This window comes from Nerophis lumbriciformis, linkage group LG19 (assembly GCF_033978685.3).
Source record: "Nerophis lumbriciformis linkage group LG19, RoL_Nlum_v2.1, whole genome shotgun sequence".
NCBI classification, from domain to species: Eukaryota; Metazoa; Chordata; class Actinopteri; order Syngnathiformes; family Syngnathidae; genus Nerophis; species Nerophis lumbriciformis.
This window is the reverse complement of record NC_084566.2, coordinates 27111816-27129367: the sequence shown is the minus strand read 5'-3', so window position 1 is coordinate 27129367 and position 17552 is coordinate 27111816. Positions and strand designations below refer to the sequence as shown.

At 41.0% G+C, this 17552-nt stretch overlaps 1 protein-coding gene across 4 annotated transcripts in view; it reads right to left on the bottom strand.

Moving 5' to 3' along the window:
* The window catches only part of pard3ab (par-3 family cell polarity regulator alpha, b), a 427849-nt gene that overhangs the window by 319700 nt on the left and 90597 nt on the right, over window positions 1–17552 (bottom strand). For all 4 annotated transcript variants that reach the window (XM_061979076.2, XM_061979077.2, XM_061979075.2 and 1 more), the window contains exon 2: window positions 16893–16994. In XM_061979076.2, coding sequence (XP_061835060.1) covers window positions 16893–16994 — 102 coding nt within the window. The remainder of the gene's footprint in view (window positions 1–16892; window positions 16995–17552) is intronic.

Genomic DNA, 17552 nt, shown 5'->3' with positions numbered 1-17552 from the left:
TGAGCCCGGACCTTAAGGTAGGACGTGAAGCTGCCACGGCGCTGCTACCACAAAAGGAAATGTGCTACAGTCTGCTTCTTGCTGCAGTCTTACTGCACCATGATCAGCCAAAATTAAGCCTGCTAAAAATCAACCAAGTTTGAACACAAATAATACCACTAGTGACTAAAGGTGTCATTAACATTACCAATGGAACAGGGGTGTCCGAAGTGCTGCCTGCGGGCAATTTTTAACCAGCAGCTTGTTTAATGGTCTTTAGCATACTGCATAAACAAAAACAATCTAATTTAAGATATACTATTAGATATTACAATTTCCTAAGATGTGGATGTTTTGTTCAGATAGTTTAGCATGTATGGTTTAAGTTTATCCCGATAATGGCTACAGTTACATTATGATACTGTACATCACATATTTCCAGTTTCTCATTACATGCCCAAAAATGAAAAGGAAGAAGCAAAGCTTATTTAATCCTACCCCATTCCCATTTCATTGCAATTACTAACACATTTAGTTCACTTTCTGTTCTCAATTTGTACATAATTTAAATCTATAAATAAAAAATAAAGTTCTCAAACAATTAAAAGGGTTTTAATTCACATAATGAGATGAATGAAATCTCAGATTTCAATTAAGTTTAAAATGTTTAGCAGGATTCTTCTTCTTTGTAATTTGTAAACACTTTGAGTTTGATCAGTTTCTTAAAATGGATCATATTTGTAAATTGTTTGGGAGTCCTTATGCAATGGGACATAAGGACCCTGACTTCTTTGCTTAATCCATTCTATAATTTAATTCCACATACCGTATTTTTCGGACTATAAGTCGCAGTTTTTTTCATTGTTTGGCCGGGGGTGCGACTTATACTCAGGCGCGACTTATGTGTGAAATGATTAACACATTACCGTAAAATATCAAATAATATTATTTATCTCATTCACGTAAGAGACTAGACGTATAAGATTTCATGGGATTTAGCGATTAGGAGTGACAGATTGTTTGGTAAACGTATAGCATGTTCTATATGTTATAGTTATTTGAATGACTCTTACCATAATATGTTACGTTAACATACCAGGCACGTTCTCAGTTGGTTATTTATGCCTCATATAACGTACACTTATTCAGCCTGTTGTTCACTATTCTTTATTTATTTTAAATTGCCTTTCAAATGTCTATTCTTGGTGTTGGGTTTTATCAAATAAATTTCCCCCAAAAATGCGACTTATACTCCAGTGCGACTTATATGTTTTTTTCCTTCTTTATTATGCATTTTCGGCCGGTGCGACTTATACTCCGGTACGACTTATACTCCGAAAAATACGGTACTTATATACTAAAAGGGTTATTAGGTGTTGTGTGGGCAGACACATGTTTTAAGTTACATTTTTCTCGAAGGTTTTAATTTGTCCTCTTGTTGAGAAGAATTGTTGTATGTTCTTAGCTGGCAGGTTATAATTTGCTTTGTACATATTTTTAGCTGTTTGTAAACGGACTAAATCATTGAATTTTATTTAATTCAAGAAAAAAAAAGGTTTGAATGTTCTTTGCATCCAACATTATGTCATACATTTACCTTCACTTTGCCTGCCGTCACTGCATCATAGCGTCACAACCAACACAACCCTGAGTCCGTGACACATAACGTTACACTGGTAATGTACAAAATCTATCATGAGTTCATTTTTAAGTACGCAACCCTCACTGAAAAAAGCTTGGACACCCCTGACATGAGATCATCATTACAGGAGCTTGCTTTTCGAATGACTCATTCCGTACAAGGCTAAGCACACCAATACCTGCATGGAAGTCAGCCTGTAGTGTCAGTAGTGTGGTAGCTTAGCAACCAGGATCAACTACGGTAGTATAAGTCCTCATCCATGAGCCACCGGGCGCTCTATTAAACTCTCCCATAAGGATGACAGGTGAAACAAAGTGCAACACATCTTGTTGTATGAGAAGTGATGTACAGTACGTGTGTTCCTGAAAGTAATGGATGACCAAGAGGGGTTGCTTCTTTTGAATAAAAACCTTGATAAATGCCACAAACTGAACCCCACCGCCATCAGTGTTGACCAATTATCAAGTAGATTCTGAGGTCCCTGAGGATGCATACTTGCCAACCTTGAGACCTCCGATTTCGGAAGGTGGGGGTTGGGGGGCGTGAACAGGGGTGGGGCGGGGGGGCGAGGTTGGGGGCGTGGTTAAGAGGGGAGGAGTATATTTACAGCTAGAAAACACCAAGTCAAGTATTTCACACACACACACACATATATATATATATATATATATATATATATATATATATATATATATATATATATATATATATATATATATATATATATATATATATATATATATATATAAGGAATACTTGACTTTCAGTGAATTCTAGCTATATATATATATATATATATATATATATATATATATATATATATATATAAATACTTGAATTTCAGTGTTCATTTATTTACACATATACACACACACATAGCACTCATATACTCGTTGAGTTAAGGGTTGAATTGTCCATCCATGTTCTATTCTCTGTCACTATTTTTCTAACCATGCTGAACACCCTCTCTGATGATGCATTGCTGTGTGGCACGCACAAAAGTGCTTTCATCAAATGCACTAGAGTCTGGAATCTTCCATCTCTCCCTAGCATGGCCCAAACACGGTCAATCTTTGCATCCTGAGGAAGATCTTCACTGCCAAGCACTTGGTAGTCCACTACTCCTTCCCGGAAGCTATCCAGGTCCAATCGCAGCTGCGGCTTGGAACTTACAAGCGTATTTCTTCATCTTACTCGTCGTCGGCGTCGCCATGGCTGTATCTTCCTCGTTCTTCTGCTTCGTCTCCTTGTTGTGTGCGCAGTTGTGCACTGCACTCTCTAAAAGCCCTAGATGTTATTGTCACATATGCATGTACAGTACATAGCAGTATTGCCCTGTTTAAGAGTGTCACAACATTGCTGTTTACGGCAGACAAACTGCTTTACGGTAGACGAAAACGTGACTGCTGTTGTTGTGTGTTGTTACCGCACTGGGAGGACGTTAATGACACTGCCTAACAATAAACCCACATAAAAAACCAAAAACTTGCCCTCGATCATTCTACAGTTATAACGTGATTGGGCAGGCACGCTGTTTATATTGTGGGAAAGCGAACGTGAAAACAGGCTGTCCTCACTCTGGTCTGCATGGAGCTGGAGGGGGCGTGGCCTCCAGCTCCGGCTGAAAATCGGGAGATTTTTGGGAGAATATTTGTTCCGGGAGGTTTTCGGGAGAAGCGCTGAATTTCGGGATTCTCCCGGAAAATTCGGGAGGGTTGGCAAGTATGCTGAGGATGAGACGCTCCATTTCACCACTTCAGCAGTCCAAGTTATCAGGTCTTCTTTAAACCTCCAGGGAACAACATCTGAGCCTCGGTTCATAGAGTTGCATCTTCAATAGTTTATCAATTGTGGGGCTTCTCGGTGTAACCGCTCATCCAGGACGTGCAACACATTGAAAGAATTCCATGTGACGTCAGTCTAATTTTGCATACCGTTTTCTCTGCTGCGTAAGTGTCTCGAAGTGCTGAGTTGCAAGAAAAAAGCCACAATCCCCACAGAGAAAATGATGCATTGCTCGCTAAACTTGTCCAAAAGGTCGCGGCTATGGAAAGTTGGAGGCTAAATGATTAGCATTTAGCATGTTTCAAGACTATTTGTCACATAAACAATTACAACAGATATGAGTTGCTGTGCTTTGGCCGGACGTTCACCACAGCCGGATCTGGCATCCGGTCGTCATCTTGTTCTCATTAGGGGGCTGCAAAGGGGGAAGACGGGGAGGAGAACGGCAAGCGTGGAAGGAATGAGGTCATCACTGATGCTTGCCCAGGAGGATCTGAAGGCTGAGAGGGTGTGGTCTGCTGAGTGATAAGGAGGGCAAGCAAGCGGTTAAGACGACACGTCGCTCCTCACCCTTTTAGGAACTCCACAATAAACGCGTTTACACTTGGGAGAAGGCGGGGCTTTCTGGTTTATTGAATATCCCCACTTTGTTATGGTCGAATAATTCTATTCCTGCCTAGACATGTCACTAGCACACACTTGAGAGTTCCTTGAGAGTTCTATCTATGTAATCCATCCCCCTGTGTGGCTTCTAACAATTCCAGACTTGAAACGTTCCCCGCTGGAAATAAGTATGTACCAAGGCAGAACATTCCACATGTCAGTCAAATTCCCAATCGGGAAAATAAATGTATCTCTCCTAAGCAGCTTGTGTCAGATATTCTTTAAAACCCACAGGTTTCGTGGACTGATATGGAGCTAAATGCTTTGAAAGCTCCGAGGAAGATCTGAGAACAAAGCGTTGAGAAATGAGATAGGGAACATGAACTAATTTGACCTTTGAACCCAGCTATCAGGGCCTTCTCTGCTCTGACATCACTCAGAATGAGTTGGAGCAAACATTTAAAGAAGCTGTAGAAGCCATACGAGTTATTCTCAACTGGTACCATCCTCGACCCGCAGGTAGATCGTGGAACAGTTTTCAATGGTTCAGTGGCTTTTACTTAGACAAATTAATACAAATTGGTTTATTCTGAAGGGGATTTTTTTTATGCAGCGCAGTGTCTTCTAATGTGTTTTATGTTTTAAGGTGAAGCTCTGTAGTGATATTTGAAATCTGATGTCAGAGAAGTAGAGGTAATGGGTCAATGACAACGACCTCTGTTTTGTTTGATCAGCCGTTTTACTGCCGTGTTACTGACACCGTTTGGAAACAAATAAAGTATTAGGGCTGCAACTAACAACTAATTTGATAATCGATTAATCTGTCGATTGTTACTTCGATTAATCGATTAATAATCGGATAAAAGAGACAAACTACATTTCTATCCTTTCCAGTATTTTATTGGGAAAAAAAACAGCATGCTGGCACCATACTTATTTTGATTATTGTTTCTCAGCTGTTTGTAAATGTTGCAGTTTATAAATAAAGGTTTATAAAAAAATTAAAATAAAAAAATTAAAATAGCCTCTGCGCATGCGCATAGCATAGATCCAATGAATCGATGACTAAATTAATCGCCAACTATTTTTATAATCGATTTTAATCGATTAGTTGTTGCAGCCCTATAAAGGTATGTATATAAACATTTACAAAATATTTTTCATTCTGTGTAAATAACTCATTTCACAACATATATATATATATATATATATATATATATATATATATCTGCGGCTTATAGTGCGGTGCAGCTAATGCAAAATATTTTTTTCTTCTAAAATTTAGTGGGTGTGGCTTATATCCCAGTGTGCTCTATAGTCCTGAACATATGGTTAATACAGGGCAGTATTGGTCATACCAATGCTGATACTAGTCATTAAATGATTCCAATTTTGATCACATTGATAAGTCAGACAAAAACACAGGATGGCGGTCCAACAGTATCAATCAAATGTTTAAATCGTTTCCTACTTTTCGCTCTAATAGAAATGCTTTGTTTTTTTACCTTAAAGTCCTCATGTGTTGTGTCCCGAGTTTGTAAACAATAACAAAAACAATTAAATATTTGTAGTAATAAAAAAAAATCAATATAATCACTGTAGAATCGACCACATACCAATACAATACTTGATATCGTTAATGTCAATATTTGTATCAATCCACCCATCTTTGTTTAGATTCAAGAGCTCAAACCTAGCAGTTTGCATGTTTTATTGTATCCTCCTACAGTGTGTAGTGTAGCATGTTAAGCTATTATTTGTCCTCCAGTGATAATACAACTTGTGAGAAACAGTTTACGGTATTTATCATGGAGGCGAAGATTGCCGACTTAGAAGTGGCCTTGCACTGTAGAATGTGTCATCAACATGCATTATCACAATATTTCGATAGTACTAAAAGCTCTATTGTCAGCCAAATTTACAACATTTATACACTACATTGCCAAAAGTATTTCGCCAAATGATCAGAATCTGGTGTCCTAATCACTTACACACACCTACTCAGTGGCCTAGTGGTTAGAGTGTCCGTCCTGAGATCGGTAGGTTGGGAGTTCAAATCCCGGCCGAGTCATACCAAAGACTATAAAAATGGGACCCATTACCTCCCTGCTTGGCACTCAGCATCAAGGGTTGGAATTGGGGGTTAAATCACCAAAATGATTCCCGGGCGCAGCCACCGCTGCTGCCCACTGCTCCCCTCACCTCCCAGGGGGTGAGCAAGGGTGATGGGTCAAATGCAGAGAATAATCTCGCCACACCTAGTGTGTGTGTGACAATCATTGGTACTTTAACTTTAACTTTAACTTGGTTACCACAGGTGTGTAAAATCCAACACTTAGGCATGGAGACTGTTTCTACAAACATTTGTGAAAGAATGGGCCGCTCTCAGGGGCTCAGTGATTTCCAGCGTGGAACTGTCGTGAAAATTTCCTCGCTCCTAAATATTCCAAAGTCAACTGTCGGCTTTATTATAGGAAAATAGAAGAGTTTGGGAACAACAGCAACTCAGCCACAACTGACAGAGAAGTGTCAGCGCATAGTGTAAAGAGGTCACCGACTTTCTGCACGGTCAGTTGCTACAGAGCTCCAAACTTCATGTGACCTTCCAATTAGCCCACGTACAGTACGCAGAGAGCTTCATGAAATGGGTTTCTATGGCCAAGCGGCTTCATCTAAGCCATACATCACCAAGTCCAATGCAAAGCGTGGGATGCAGTGGTGTAAAGCATGTCGCCACTGGACTCTAGAGCAGTGGAGACCCGTTCTCTGGAGTGATGAATCACGCTTTTCCATCTGGCAATCTGATGGACGAGTCTGGGTTTGGAGGTTGCCAGGAGAACTGTACATTTCGGACTGCATTGTGCCGAGTGTGAAATTTGGTGGAGGAGGAATTATGGTGTGGGGTTGTTTTTTAGAAATTGGGCTTTGCCCCTTAGTTCCAGTGAAAGGAACTTTGAATGCTCCAGGATACCAAAACATTTTGGACAATTCCATGCTCCCAAGCTTGTGGGAACAGTTTGGAGCGGGCCCCTTCCTCTTCTAATATGACAGTGCACCAGTGCACAAAGACATGGATGACAGAGTCTGGTGTGGTTGAACTTGACTGGCCTGAATCCGATAGAACACATTTGGGATGAATTAGAACGGAGACTGAGAGCCAGGCCTTCTCGACCAACATCAGTGTGTGACCTCACCAATGCGCTTTTGGAAGAATGGTGGAAAATTCCTATAAACACACTCCGCAACCTTGTGGACAGCCTTCCCAGAAGAGTTGAAGCTGTAATAGCTGCAAAAGGTGGACCGGCATCATATTGAACCCTATGGATTAGGGATGTGATGGCACTTCAAGTTCATATGTGAGTCAAAGCAGGTGGCCAAATACTTTTGGCAATATAGTGTACCTTACATCATCTTTTGGGGCCCAACCCTGGTCATTGTCTTTACTAGAAATGATGATTGCAACTTTCACCTACCAATTCTTCTCTCCTTTTATACCTTTGTATTTGTAAAGGTTTGGTAATAGGGCTGCAACTAACGATTATGTTGATAGTCGATTAGTCAACAAGTAGTCGACTAATCAGATATTAAAGTGTACTCATATTTATTTAATGGCTCTAATTTTTCCATCGACTTTTAAATGCAGCTTAAGTTATTTTAGGCATGTGCTTACGAACAACAAATATGACTAATTCATTCATAAGTAAAGACCCGGGATATCCCAGTGGTTAAGACTGTTGACTCAGGTTGAAGGGTGCTGCGTTCGAATCCCGGTTGGGTTGACATGTAATTTACAAAACCGGTTGGAGGCTTCAAGGTGACATATATTGTACTGCGATGAGGTGGCGACTTGTCCAGGGTGTACCCCGCCTTCCGCCCGAATGCAGCTGCGATAGGCTCCAGCACCCCCCCGCCAGCCCAAAAGGGACAAGCGGTAGAAAATGGATGGATGGCATTCATAAGTATGTATTTATACCGTAACTGTGCTGCTCACTCAGCCGTTACAAAAATTAAAAGGACTAATAAAATGTAGTCCATTTAAAAATGCTTATTGTGGACATTTGTCGTCAATGTCGACTCATCGTTGCAGCCCTAGTCTGTCCACATCCGCTATGTCGCCAAGATAAAACTATATTATCTATAAAATCTGTTTTGTGTGCATACTAGAGATGCGCGGATGGGCAATTATTTCATCCGCAACCGCATCACAAAAGTCGTCAACCATCCGCATCCACCCGAACCAACATTTTATCAAAACCACACCCGCCCGCCATCCGCCAGTTGTTATATATCTAATATAGACGATGCAGGCATATTAGTGAGGTTATAAAGCTTTTGCCTGTTAAAGAAAGGAGACTGATCCAATGCAGCAGAGACTGCGTGCCACGCATTAATATATCTTGGCCACGCATTAGTGGCTAAGATATATTAATGCGTGATAATATTATTTATCATTATTATAATATTATTGTCATTTCCATTAAGAAAGTGTTGACTATTGTTGCCAATGCCCTCAGATCAGGAGTGCGTTCCTCACACTTTGTGTGCGCAGTTGCAGCAAGCAGAATGAGGCTTTTAAGGTTAAAACAATGTTTTAGAAAGACTAGGCCTATATTTTTGTTAGGTAAAAAAAATGTTCTGAATTTATTTCAATGAATATTAACTTGTTAACGTTATAATGCTCAAATAGGGACGAGGGCGGGGTGCACAGTGAAGCAGTGAACAATTTCGCGACAAAGATGAACCTTTATTGATTGATCTGCAGCCATGACAAAATATCAGACAATCTCCATTGTCAACGACAGGCAGGAAAATAAAGATAAACACATAGCCTATGTTCTAGGCATAGGCTCATACGTTTTTAAGTTGAAATAAAAAAATATGCCTCATAAGCCTTAGGCTGTCAATCACGCGCACAAACTTAAATTATACAATAACATATGTATGTCATCTCTATTTAAACAAAAATAAATTAAATAAATAATAATAACAAATTACCTGCAACTTATTGGCCAAGGCAAATAGCTGAAGGGGGGAAATCAAACCCATCAGACTGCACTTTATCATCAAACTTGAATTATAATGAAAATAGACAGTCGCGACAAACAAAGCAGGCTAAATATCCTTACATTGTCGCCAATCGGAGATGCGCTTCACTTGAAAGCGAGGCCAAATAATTATTCACACATAGTAGTATATCTCGAATAGAAAAAAAACACAATAAACAACGCAATTGCCTTAATTCCTTTGCATTGTAGTGCGCCCAAACAACACGTAACCATCAAAATTATTTAGCTGACCAAACTCAATATAGGTTAGACATGGTCTTATTTGGTATAGCCTATAGGTAACGTAGACTAATTCGTTTAACATATCCAACCGTATGTCTACTTACTTTTTTTTTTTGTTAGCACTATGCAGGAATAAAATGGCATCTACAGTGCCAGGATTCATGCGAGAGCGCCTGGTCTCTAAAATGCGCCCTGCTGCGCTGAAGGAGCGCTCACTTGCGCCACTTGTTGCTGGGACACGGTGCCTGATTAATAATTGACTGTTTCAAAGAGTGCTGCTTGTTTTTCGTATGTGGGTAACAACATTTAACTATGTATATATATTTCCGAATTGGTTCAACCGCCAACTGCCCGCATCTATTTAAAATCTATTTTTACCCGCCCGACCCGCGGTTTATCCGCGGACTCCGCGGTTGTGTCCGCAAACCACGCATCTCTAGTGCATCCATAATTTTTATTAGGAAAAAAATTGCTTTTTTTTTAATTTATTTTTTTATTATAATTCAGTTTTCGTTACATCTTTTGGAACGAGTGTACGCAAGTGCCAGAAACATACTAAAAATTCCAACAATGACAGGACTCACATGGCAATGACGGAGTGATGGCAGGCGCAGCTGAGCGACACACGCGTCATGTTTTGAAGTCCTGGCATGTTTTGAGGAGTGTGCATGGGGACGAGTGTGTCACCTGACACCCGACATGGGAACATTTGTCCAGCGGGTGGCAGTTTGGGAATTAATTCAGTCGGACAAGAAAAAAGAGAAGGCAGGGAAAAATGATGGAAAGATGGCATCTGGAAGAAAAAAAAATCCATCAAAGCTTCCAACTTTTCCTGGCAGGCGACTCAGACACATACTTTGAAAGCGTACTGTGTGCTTGTCTTCGCTCTTTGCTAATAAAAGAGTTCATGTGCCACGATGATGGGCTGGGCATTCCTTCCACATTTTAAAAGTTGGGCTGGATGGAATAAAAGCCAGGGGATGAGTCACAGCTGCCAGGAGGACTACCAACATGGACGTAGGAGCTGCCCTGTTGTACCCCATAGACCAGACCTGGGCAAATTAAGGCCGGAGCTTTTCAATCTGGCCCGCCGGACACTCCCAAATAATGTTTTTAGATCTTTAAGATGGAAACTGGAGCTGCCATTATGATGTGCAGTGATGTTTTCAAATGACCGTAAGTCTTGAACTATACAAAGTATTTCAATGGTTGGAATCTGCACTTTTGCATGATATAGTAGTTACTATGGTAATCTAAGTCACAGCAGCTCAGACGAGGCACCAAGCAGTGTGGGTGGGGAGCGTTTCCACAGTGTTTCCAGCGCGGCCAGCCTGAAATGCGGGTGTCAGGGATAGACGCGGAAGGAGATTTTTACAACAAAGTTCTAAAGCTTAGTGATATATCAGCTGTATCAGATTGTAGGTGTGTTTTTGTTTTTACACTTCGCGTTCATATTTCGCTGTGTGTTGCGTTTTTGTTGCTTTTCGCTTGATTGTAAAATATGGCGATCGAGGGGCGGTGTGACGTTCATATGTTGTCAATATTCAATGTTTTATTGTTCATAGTTAATATTGTAAATCCCACATTCTTTATTTTCATGTACATTCTGAGTGTCTCATTCAGTAAAAAAAAAAAAATTCCATTATGTTTTTTAAGGCGGTCTATCATAACGTTTTCAGCATTCAGACTAGAGATGCGCGGATAGGCAATTATTTCATCCGCAACCGCATCAGAAAGTCGTCAACCATCCGCAATCCACCCGATCTAACATTTGATCAGAACCGCATCCGCCCGCCATCCGCCCGTTGTTATATATCTAATATAGACGATGCAAGGCATTAGTGAGGTTATAAAGCTTTTGCCTGTTAAAGAAAGGAGACTGATCCAATGCAAGACAGACATTCGCGTGCCACGCTGTCACGACCCAGACGCACACCAGTGCGCAATCATATGGGAGCCGCGCTGAGCGCACCTCCAAGCGCGTCTCGCTGCCGGCGACGGCCGGGTATATGGGCCCGACGCTCCAGCGCCATCCATTTTCAGGGCTAGTTGATTCGGCAGGTGGGTTGTTACACACTCCTTAGCGGGTTCCGACTTCCATAGCCACCGTCCTAGCTGCTATATCAACCAGGGTGAGCCCCACCCCTTTCGTGAGCGCACTGCGCGCGGAGTGACCCCTGTTACGCGCCCCCGGCAACAGGGGTGGCGGGGAGGTAAGCTGCGCGGGCGGAGCGCGCGGAGTGACCCCTGTTACGAGCCCCCGGCCACGGGGGTGGCGGGCAGGTAAGCTGCTTACCTGCTGCGCGTGACGCCGGCCGCGGCGAAGGCGGATGAGGCGGGGTGTCGGTGCGGTGGGCGCGGTGGTGACCCTGGACGTGCGTCGGGCCCTTCTCGCGGATCGCCTCAGCTACGGCTCCCGGTGGGGCCCTCTCGGGGGGAGGGGCCTCGGTCCCGGACCCCGGCGAGGCGTCCCTTCTCCGCTCCGTAAAAGTGTCCATCTCTTTTTTTTCTTTTCTTCTGTTGTGGCATATGCTGCAGGTGCCTGCTCGTTTTTCGTATGTGGGTAACAACATTTAACTATGTATATATATTTCCGAATTGGTTTAACTGCCACCCGCCTGAATCTATTTAAAATCTTTTTTTTTTTATTTCAACCACCCGACCCGACCCGACCCGTGGATAAAATCTAATTTTTTTTTATTTCATCCGCCCGATCCGCGGATAATCCGCGGACTCCGCGGTTGTGCCCGCAAACCGCGCATCTCTAATTCAGACATTATGGTGAGTGTTCTTAAAAATAGATATACCGGCCCCCAGACACATTTTTTTCTCTAAATTTGGCCCACTGAGTCAAAATAATTGCCCAGGCCTGCCATAGACCAATTATCTATGGCTTTTCACACACACAAATGAATGCCTCGCATACTTGGTCAACAGCCATACAGGTCACACTGAGGGTGGCCGTATAAACAACTTTAACACTGTTACAAATATGCTCCACACTGTGAACCCACACCAAACAAGAATGACAAACACATTTCGGGAGAACATCCGCACCGTAACACAACATAAACACAACAGAACAAATACCCAGAACATGGGATTAGGCCTGGATTTGGCTTGGTAGCCTTCATTTATCACAAGTGTACATATGACAACGTAAAAATCTAAAAGTAATTTTTAAATGCTGTTTTAACATGAATATGTGTCCCTACACCCATAAAAAATATATATCCCTCATTTGTTTGCAACACATTTGATAACAGAGACATTAAAACCCTAACCCTTAAAGGGGAACTGCACTTTTAAAAATGTTGCCTATAGAGATGTCCGATAATATCGGGCTGCCGATATTATCGGCCGATAAATGCTTTAAAATGTGATATCGGAAATTATCGGTATCCGTTCGGAAATTAACAGCCATACAGGTCACACTGAGGGTGGCTGTGTAAACAACTTTAACACTGTTACAAATATGCGCCACACTGTGAACCCACACCAAACAAGAATGACAAACACATTTCGGGAGAACATCCGCACCGTAACACAACATAAACACAACAGAACAAATACCCAGAACCCCTTGCAGCACTAACTCTTCCGGGACGCTACAATATACACCCCACGCTACCCGCTACCCCCTACCCCCCGCCCCCCAACATATTTTTATTCCGTGGTGTTCAAATCCACTTAGGCAGGATATCTTGGTCGTTTTATTTCTTGGTTTATACATGTATTAATTTACTACATTGTAGTATTTTTAGGTGATATATTTTGCACTTCTTTTAGGGTATGTTTTACTATGGTATTTTATTCATCCTTCTGTGTTATAATGTAAATGTGACACTGCGTACACTTTTTTTTTCTCCCAAATATGTTCTTATGTCTGTACAGCATGTTGGCCAACTGGAGTTGTTTTTAAATGTGCTTTATAAATAAATAAACTGAACTGAACTGAACTGAATAAACTCTAAACAACTCTCTGTAGATGCAGACACAACCTTTAAGACTTTAAAGATCCTTGGAATTCAGGAGTGTGTCAGAACCTGGGATGGCTGCTGGCCTTTTTTGTATCTGTACTGCAACATCATTTCCTAATTGTGGGATAAATAGTCAATGCTATCCTTTCCAATGTCAGTCCCTAAACACAGTGCAAGCCCGCTCTGCTAGTTTCAGCAGACAACTGCAAACACACACACACACACTGGTTATCATTTGGAATGGGGACCAAGTTTTTGATCATCGCTTGTGGGGACCACCCTTTCTACAGGTTGTGGAGGCATAAAAAAAAATTGTTTAAATGGCCACTGCCCAGTTAGCTCATACACGTCTTTAAATCTCTGGATTGATGAAGTAATGTGCTGATCATTCTTCCTGGGGACCCTGGGGAAAAAAGAGTTTATATGGTTCATGGGGACCAAATGTAAAATAATTTTGCATAATTCACACAAATTTGTACGTGACTACTGAGGACCATTTAAAAAAAAAAAAAAAAGAAGTTGAAATTAAATATGACATGATCCTCAGAATACAGCACTACAGCTGTCCTCGTATAGGAAGTTTCACCACTTAAATGTTAAAGCAAATCCTGCATCTTCTGTGACATGACTGAAAACTGCTATTTAGCAGTAATGAAGTTGTCTGCAACTCCAACTACGAGGGCTGTGAATCTTTGGGTGTCCCACGATTCGATTCAATATCGATTCTTGGGGTCACGATTCGATTCAAAATCAATTTTTCCCAATTCAACACGATTCTCGATTCAAAAACGATTTTTTTCCCAATTCAAAACGATTCTCTATTGGTTCAATACATAGGATTTCAGCAGGATCTACACCAGTCTGCTAACATGCAAGCAGAGTAGTAGATTTTTGTAAAAAGCTTTTATAATTGTAAAGGACAATGTTTTATCAACTGATTGCAATAATGTAAATTTGTTTTAACTATTAAATGAACCAAAAATATGACTTCTTTTATCTTTGTGAACATATTGGACACAGTGTGTTGTCAAGCTTATGAGATGAGATGCAAGTGTAAGCCACTGTGACACTATTGTTCTTTTTTTTTATTTTTTATTTTTTTTTATAAATGTCTAATGATAATGTCAATGAGGGATTTTTAATCACTGCTATGTTGAAATTGGAACTAATATTGATACTGTTGTTGATAATATTCATTTTTGTTTCACTACTTTTGGTTTGTTCTGTGTCGTGTTTGTGTCTCCTCTCAATTGCTCTGTTATTGCAGTTCTGAGTGTTGCTGGGTCGGGTTTGGTTTTGGAATTGGATTGCATTGTTATGGTATTGCTGTGTATTGTTTTGTTGGATTGATTAATTAAAAATAAATAAATAAATACAATTTTAAATTAAAAAAATATAATAAAAATCGATTTTTTTTAAATGAGAATCGATTCTGAATCGCACAACGTGAGAATCGCGATTCGAATTCGAATCGATTTTTTGCCACATCCCTACCAACTACCATATATAGAAGGATATAGAATGGATCTGACTATCATTTAAAAAAGTTTCCCTTTAGGGGACCTGTTTTTTTGTTCCCATACCGTCAGAGGTCCCCTAAAAGTGACTGTGTAAACAGAGCGATGTCCCCATTAAGTACAGTCAAGAAAATAAGTATTTGAACACCCTGCTATTTTGCAAGTTCTCCCACTTAGAAATCATGGAGGGGTCTGAAAGTTTCACGGTAGGTGCATGTCTACTGTATGAGAGATAACCTAAAAAGAAAAATCCAGAAATCACAATCTATGATTTTTTAACAATTTATTCGTGTGATACAGCTGAAAATAAGTATTTGAACACCTGTCTATCAGCTAGAATTCTGACCCTCAAAGACCTGTTAGTCCGCCTTTAAAAGTCCTCCTCCACTCCACTGTATTATCCTGAATCAGATGCACCTGTGTGAGGTCGTTAGCTGCATAAAGACACCTGTCCACCCCATACAATCAGTAAGACCCAAACATTCAGCATGGCTAAGAGCAAAGAGCTGTCCAAAGACACCAGAGACAAAATTGTACAACTCCACAAGGATGGAAAGGGCTACGGAGAAATTGCCAAGCAGCTTGGTGAAAAAAGGTCCACTGTTGGAGCAATCATTAGAAAATGGAAGAAGCTAAACATGACGGTCAATCTCAATCGGAGTGGAGCCCCATGCAAAATATCGCCTCGTGGGGTCTCAATGATGCTAATAAAGGTGAGGAATCAGCCCAGGACTACACGGCAGGACTTTGTCAATGACCTGAAAAGAGCTGGGACCACTGTTTCCATGGTCACTGTTGGTAATACACTAAGACGTCATGCTTTGAAATCATGCATGGCACGGAAGGTTCCCCTGCTTAAACCAGCACATGTTAAGGCCCGTCTTAAGTTTGCCAATGACCATTTGGATGATCCAGAGAAGTCATGGGAGAAAGTTTTGTGAATAGATGAGACCAAAATTGACCTTTTTGGTCATAATTCCACTGTGCGTGTTTGGAGGAAGAAGAATGATGCGTACCATCCCAAGAACACCATCGCTACTGTGAAGCATGGGGGTGGTAGCATCATGCTTTGGAGGTGTTTTTCTGCTCATGGGACAGGACGACTGTACTGTATTAAGGAGAGGATGACTGCAGCCATGTATTGTGAGATTTTGGCCAAAAACCTCCTTCCCTCAGTCAGATCATTGAAGATGAGTCATGGCTGGATCTTCCAACATGACAATGACCCAAAGCACACAGCCAGGAAAACCAAGAAGTGGCTTTGTAAGAACCATATCAAGGTTCTGGAGTGGCCTAGCCAGTCTCCAGACCTAAATCCAATTGAAAATCTTTGGAGGGAGCTGAAAGTCTGTGTTACTCAGCGACAGCCCAGAAACCTGACTGATCTAGAGAAGATCTGTGTGGAGGAGTGGGCCAAAATCCCTCCTGTAGTCTGTGCAAACCTGGTGAAGAACTACAGGAAACGTTTGAACTCTGTAATTGCAAACAAAGGCTACTCTACCAAATATTAATGTTGGTGTTCAAATACTTATTTTCAGCTGTATCACACAAATAAATTGTTAAAAAATCATAGATTGAGATTTCTGGATTTTTCATTTTAGGTTATCTCTCATACAGTAGACATGCACCTACCATGAAAATTTCAGACCCCTCCATGATTTCTAAGTGGGAGAACTTGCAAAATAGCAGGGTGTTCAAATACTTATTTTCTTGACTGTAAGCATTGCCAGAACACACACACACACACACACACACACACACTCACACACACTCACACACACACACACACACAGTCTGCCATCAGCACGCTGTACAACATCCACACAGAGTGCCAACACAATCAACCACTGGTGGGATTGGAAAGAACACGAGCAGGAGTGTTCCTTCTCTGACCATTGTAATGAAAAAAGGAAATTGTAGGCAACGCTAAAAGTTATCGCACTGTGGCGGGAGATGCCAATAGGTCCTTGGTTCCTTTTGTGTTGGAGGCCAATTGTGTAGCAAAACAAAGGCGTGACTCACACCACAAACACACACACAGAGCGAGTTCAAACATGGTGGATGTCCAGTGTTATCAACCTGACAGCAGCAGCCTTACCCGGTCCTTGTCGTCAGCCACGTCGCAGAGCACGTCATCGAGGTCCAGGATGCCGCCGTCGCCGTGCTCCAAGCGGTGCACCTGTAGCCAGTAGCTCGCATCCTACGACAAAAAAGAAAGATGAAGTGTCATTTTGATGGATTATTATATCAAAAATTAGGGGTGTAACGGTACACAAAAATTTCGGTTCGGTACGTACCTCGGTTTAGAGGTCACGGTTCGGTTAATTTTCGGTACAGTAGGAAAACAACAAAATATAAATTTTTTGGTTATTTATTTACCAAATTTGCAAAATCTTCCACCAAAAATATTTTTCTTAGTGGAATATTTGATGTGAAGTAATCGGAACCTTGGATAGCTCAATAATTCATAATAACATTGATTTTGATTATGTTTTGAGCAATGACAGTTTGAAAGAAAAAAAAACAGCTTTGTTTTATTAGTCAACATTGCAACTTTTTTTAAATTACATTTCACCTTTAAGCTTTTTTATTTCACTTTTGTTATGTTTTTGTTTATTTTAATAGTATTTTTAGAATGTGCCGTGGGCCTTCAAAACATTAGCTGTGGGCCGCAAATGGCCTCCGGGGCACACTTTTGACGCCCCTGCTATAGATAATAAAAAATTAAATCTGATAAATCTATGGATAAAAAGCGGAG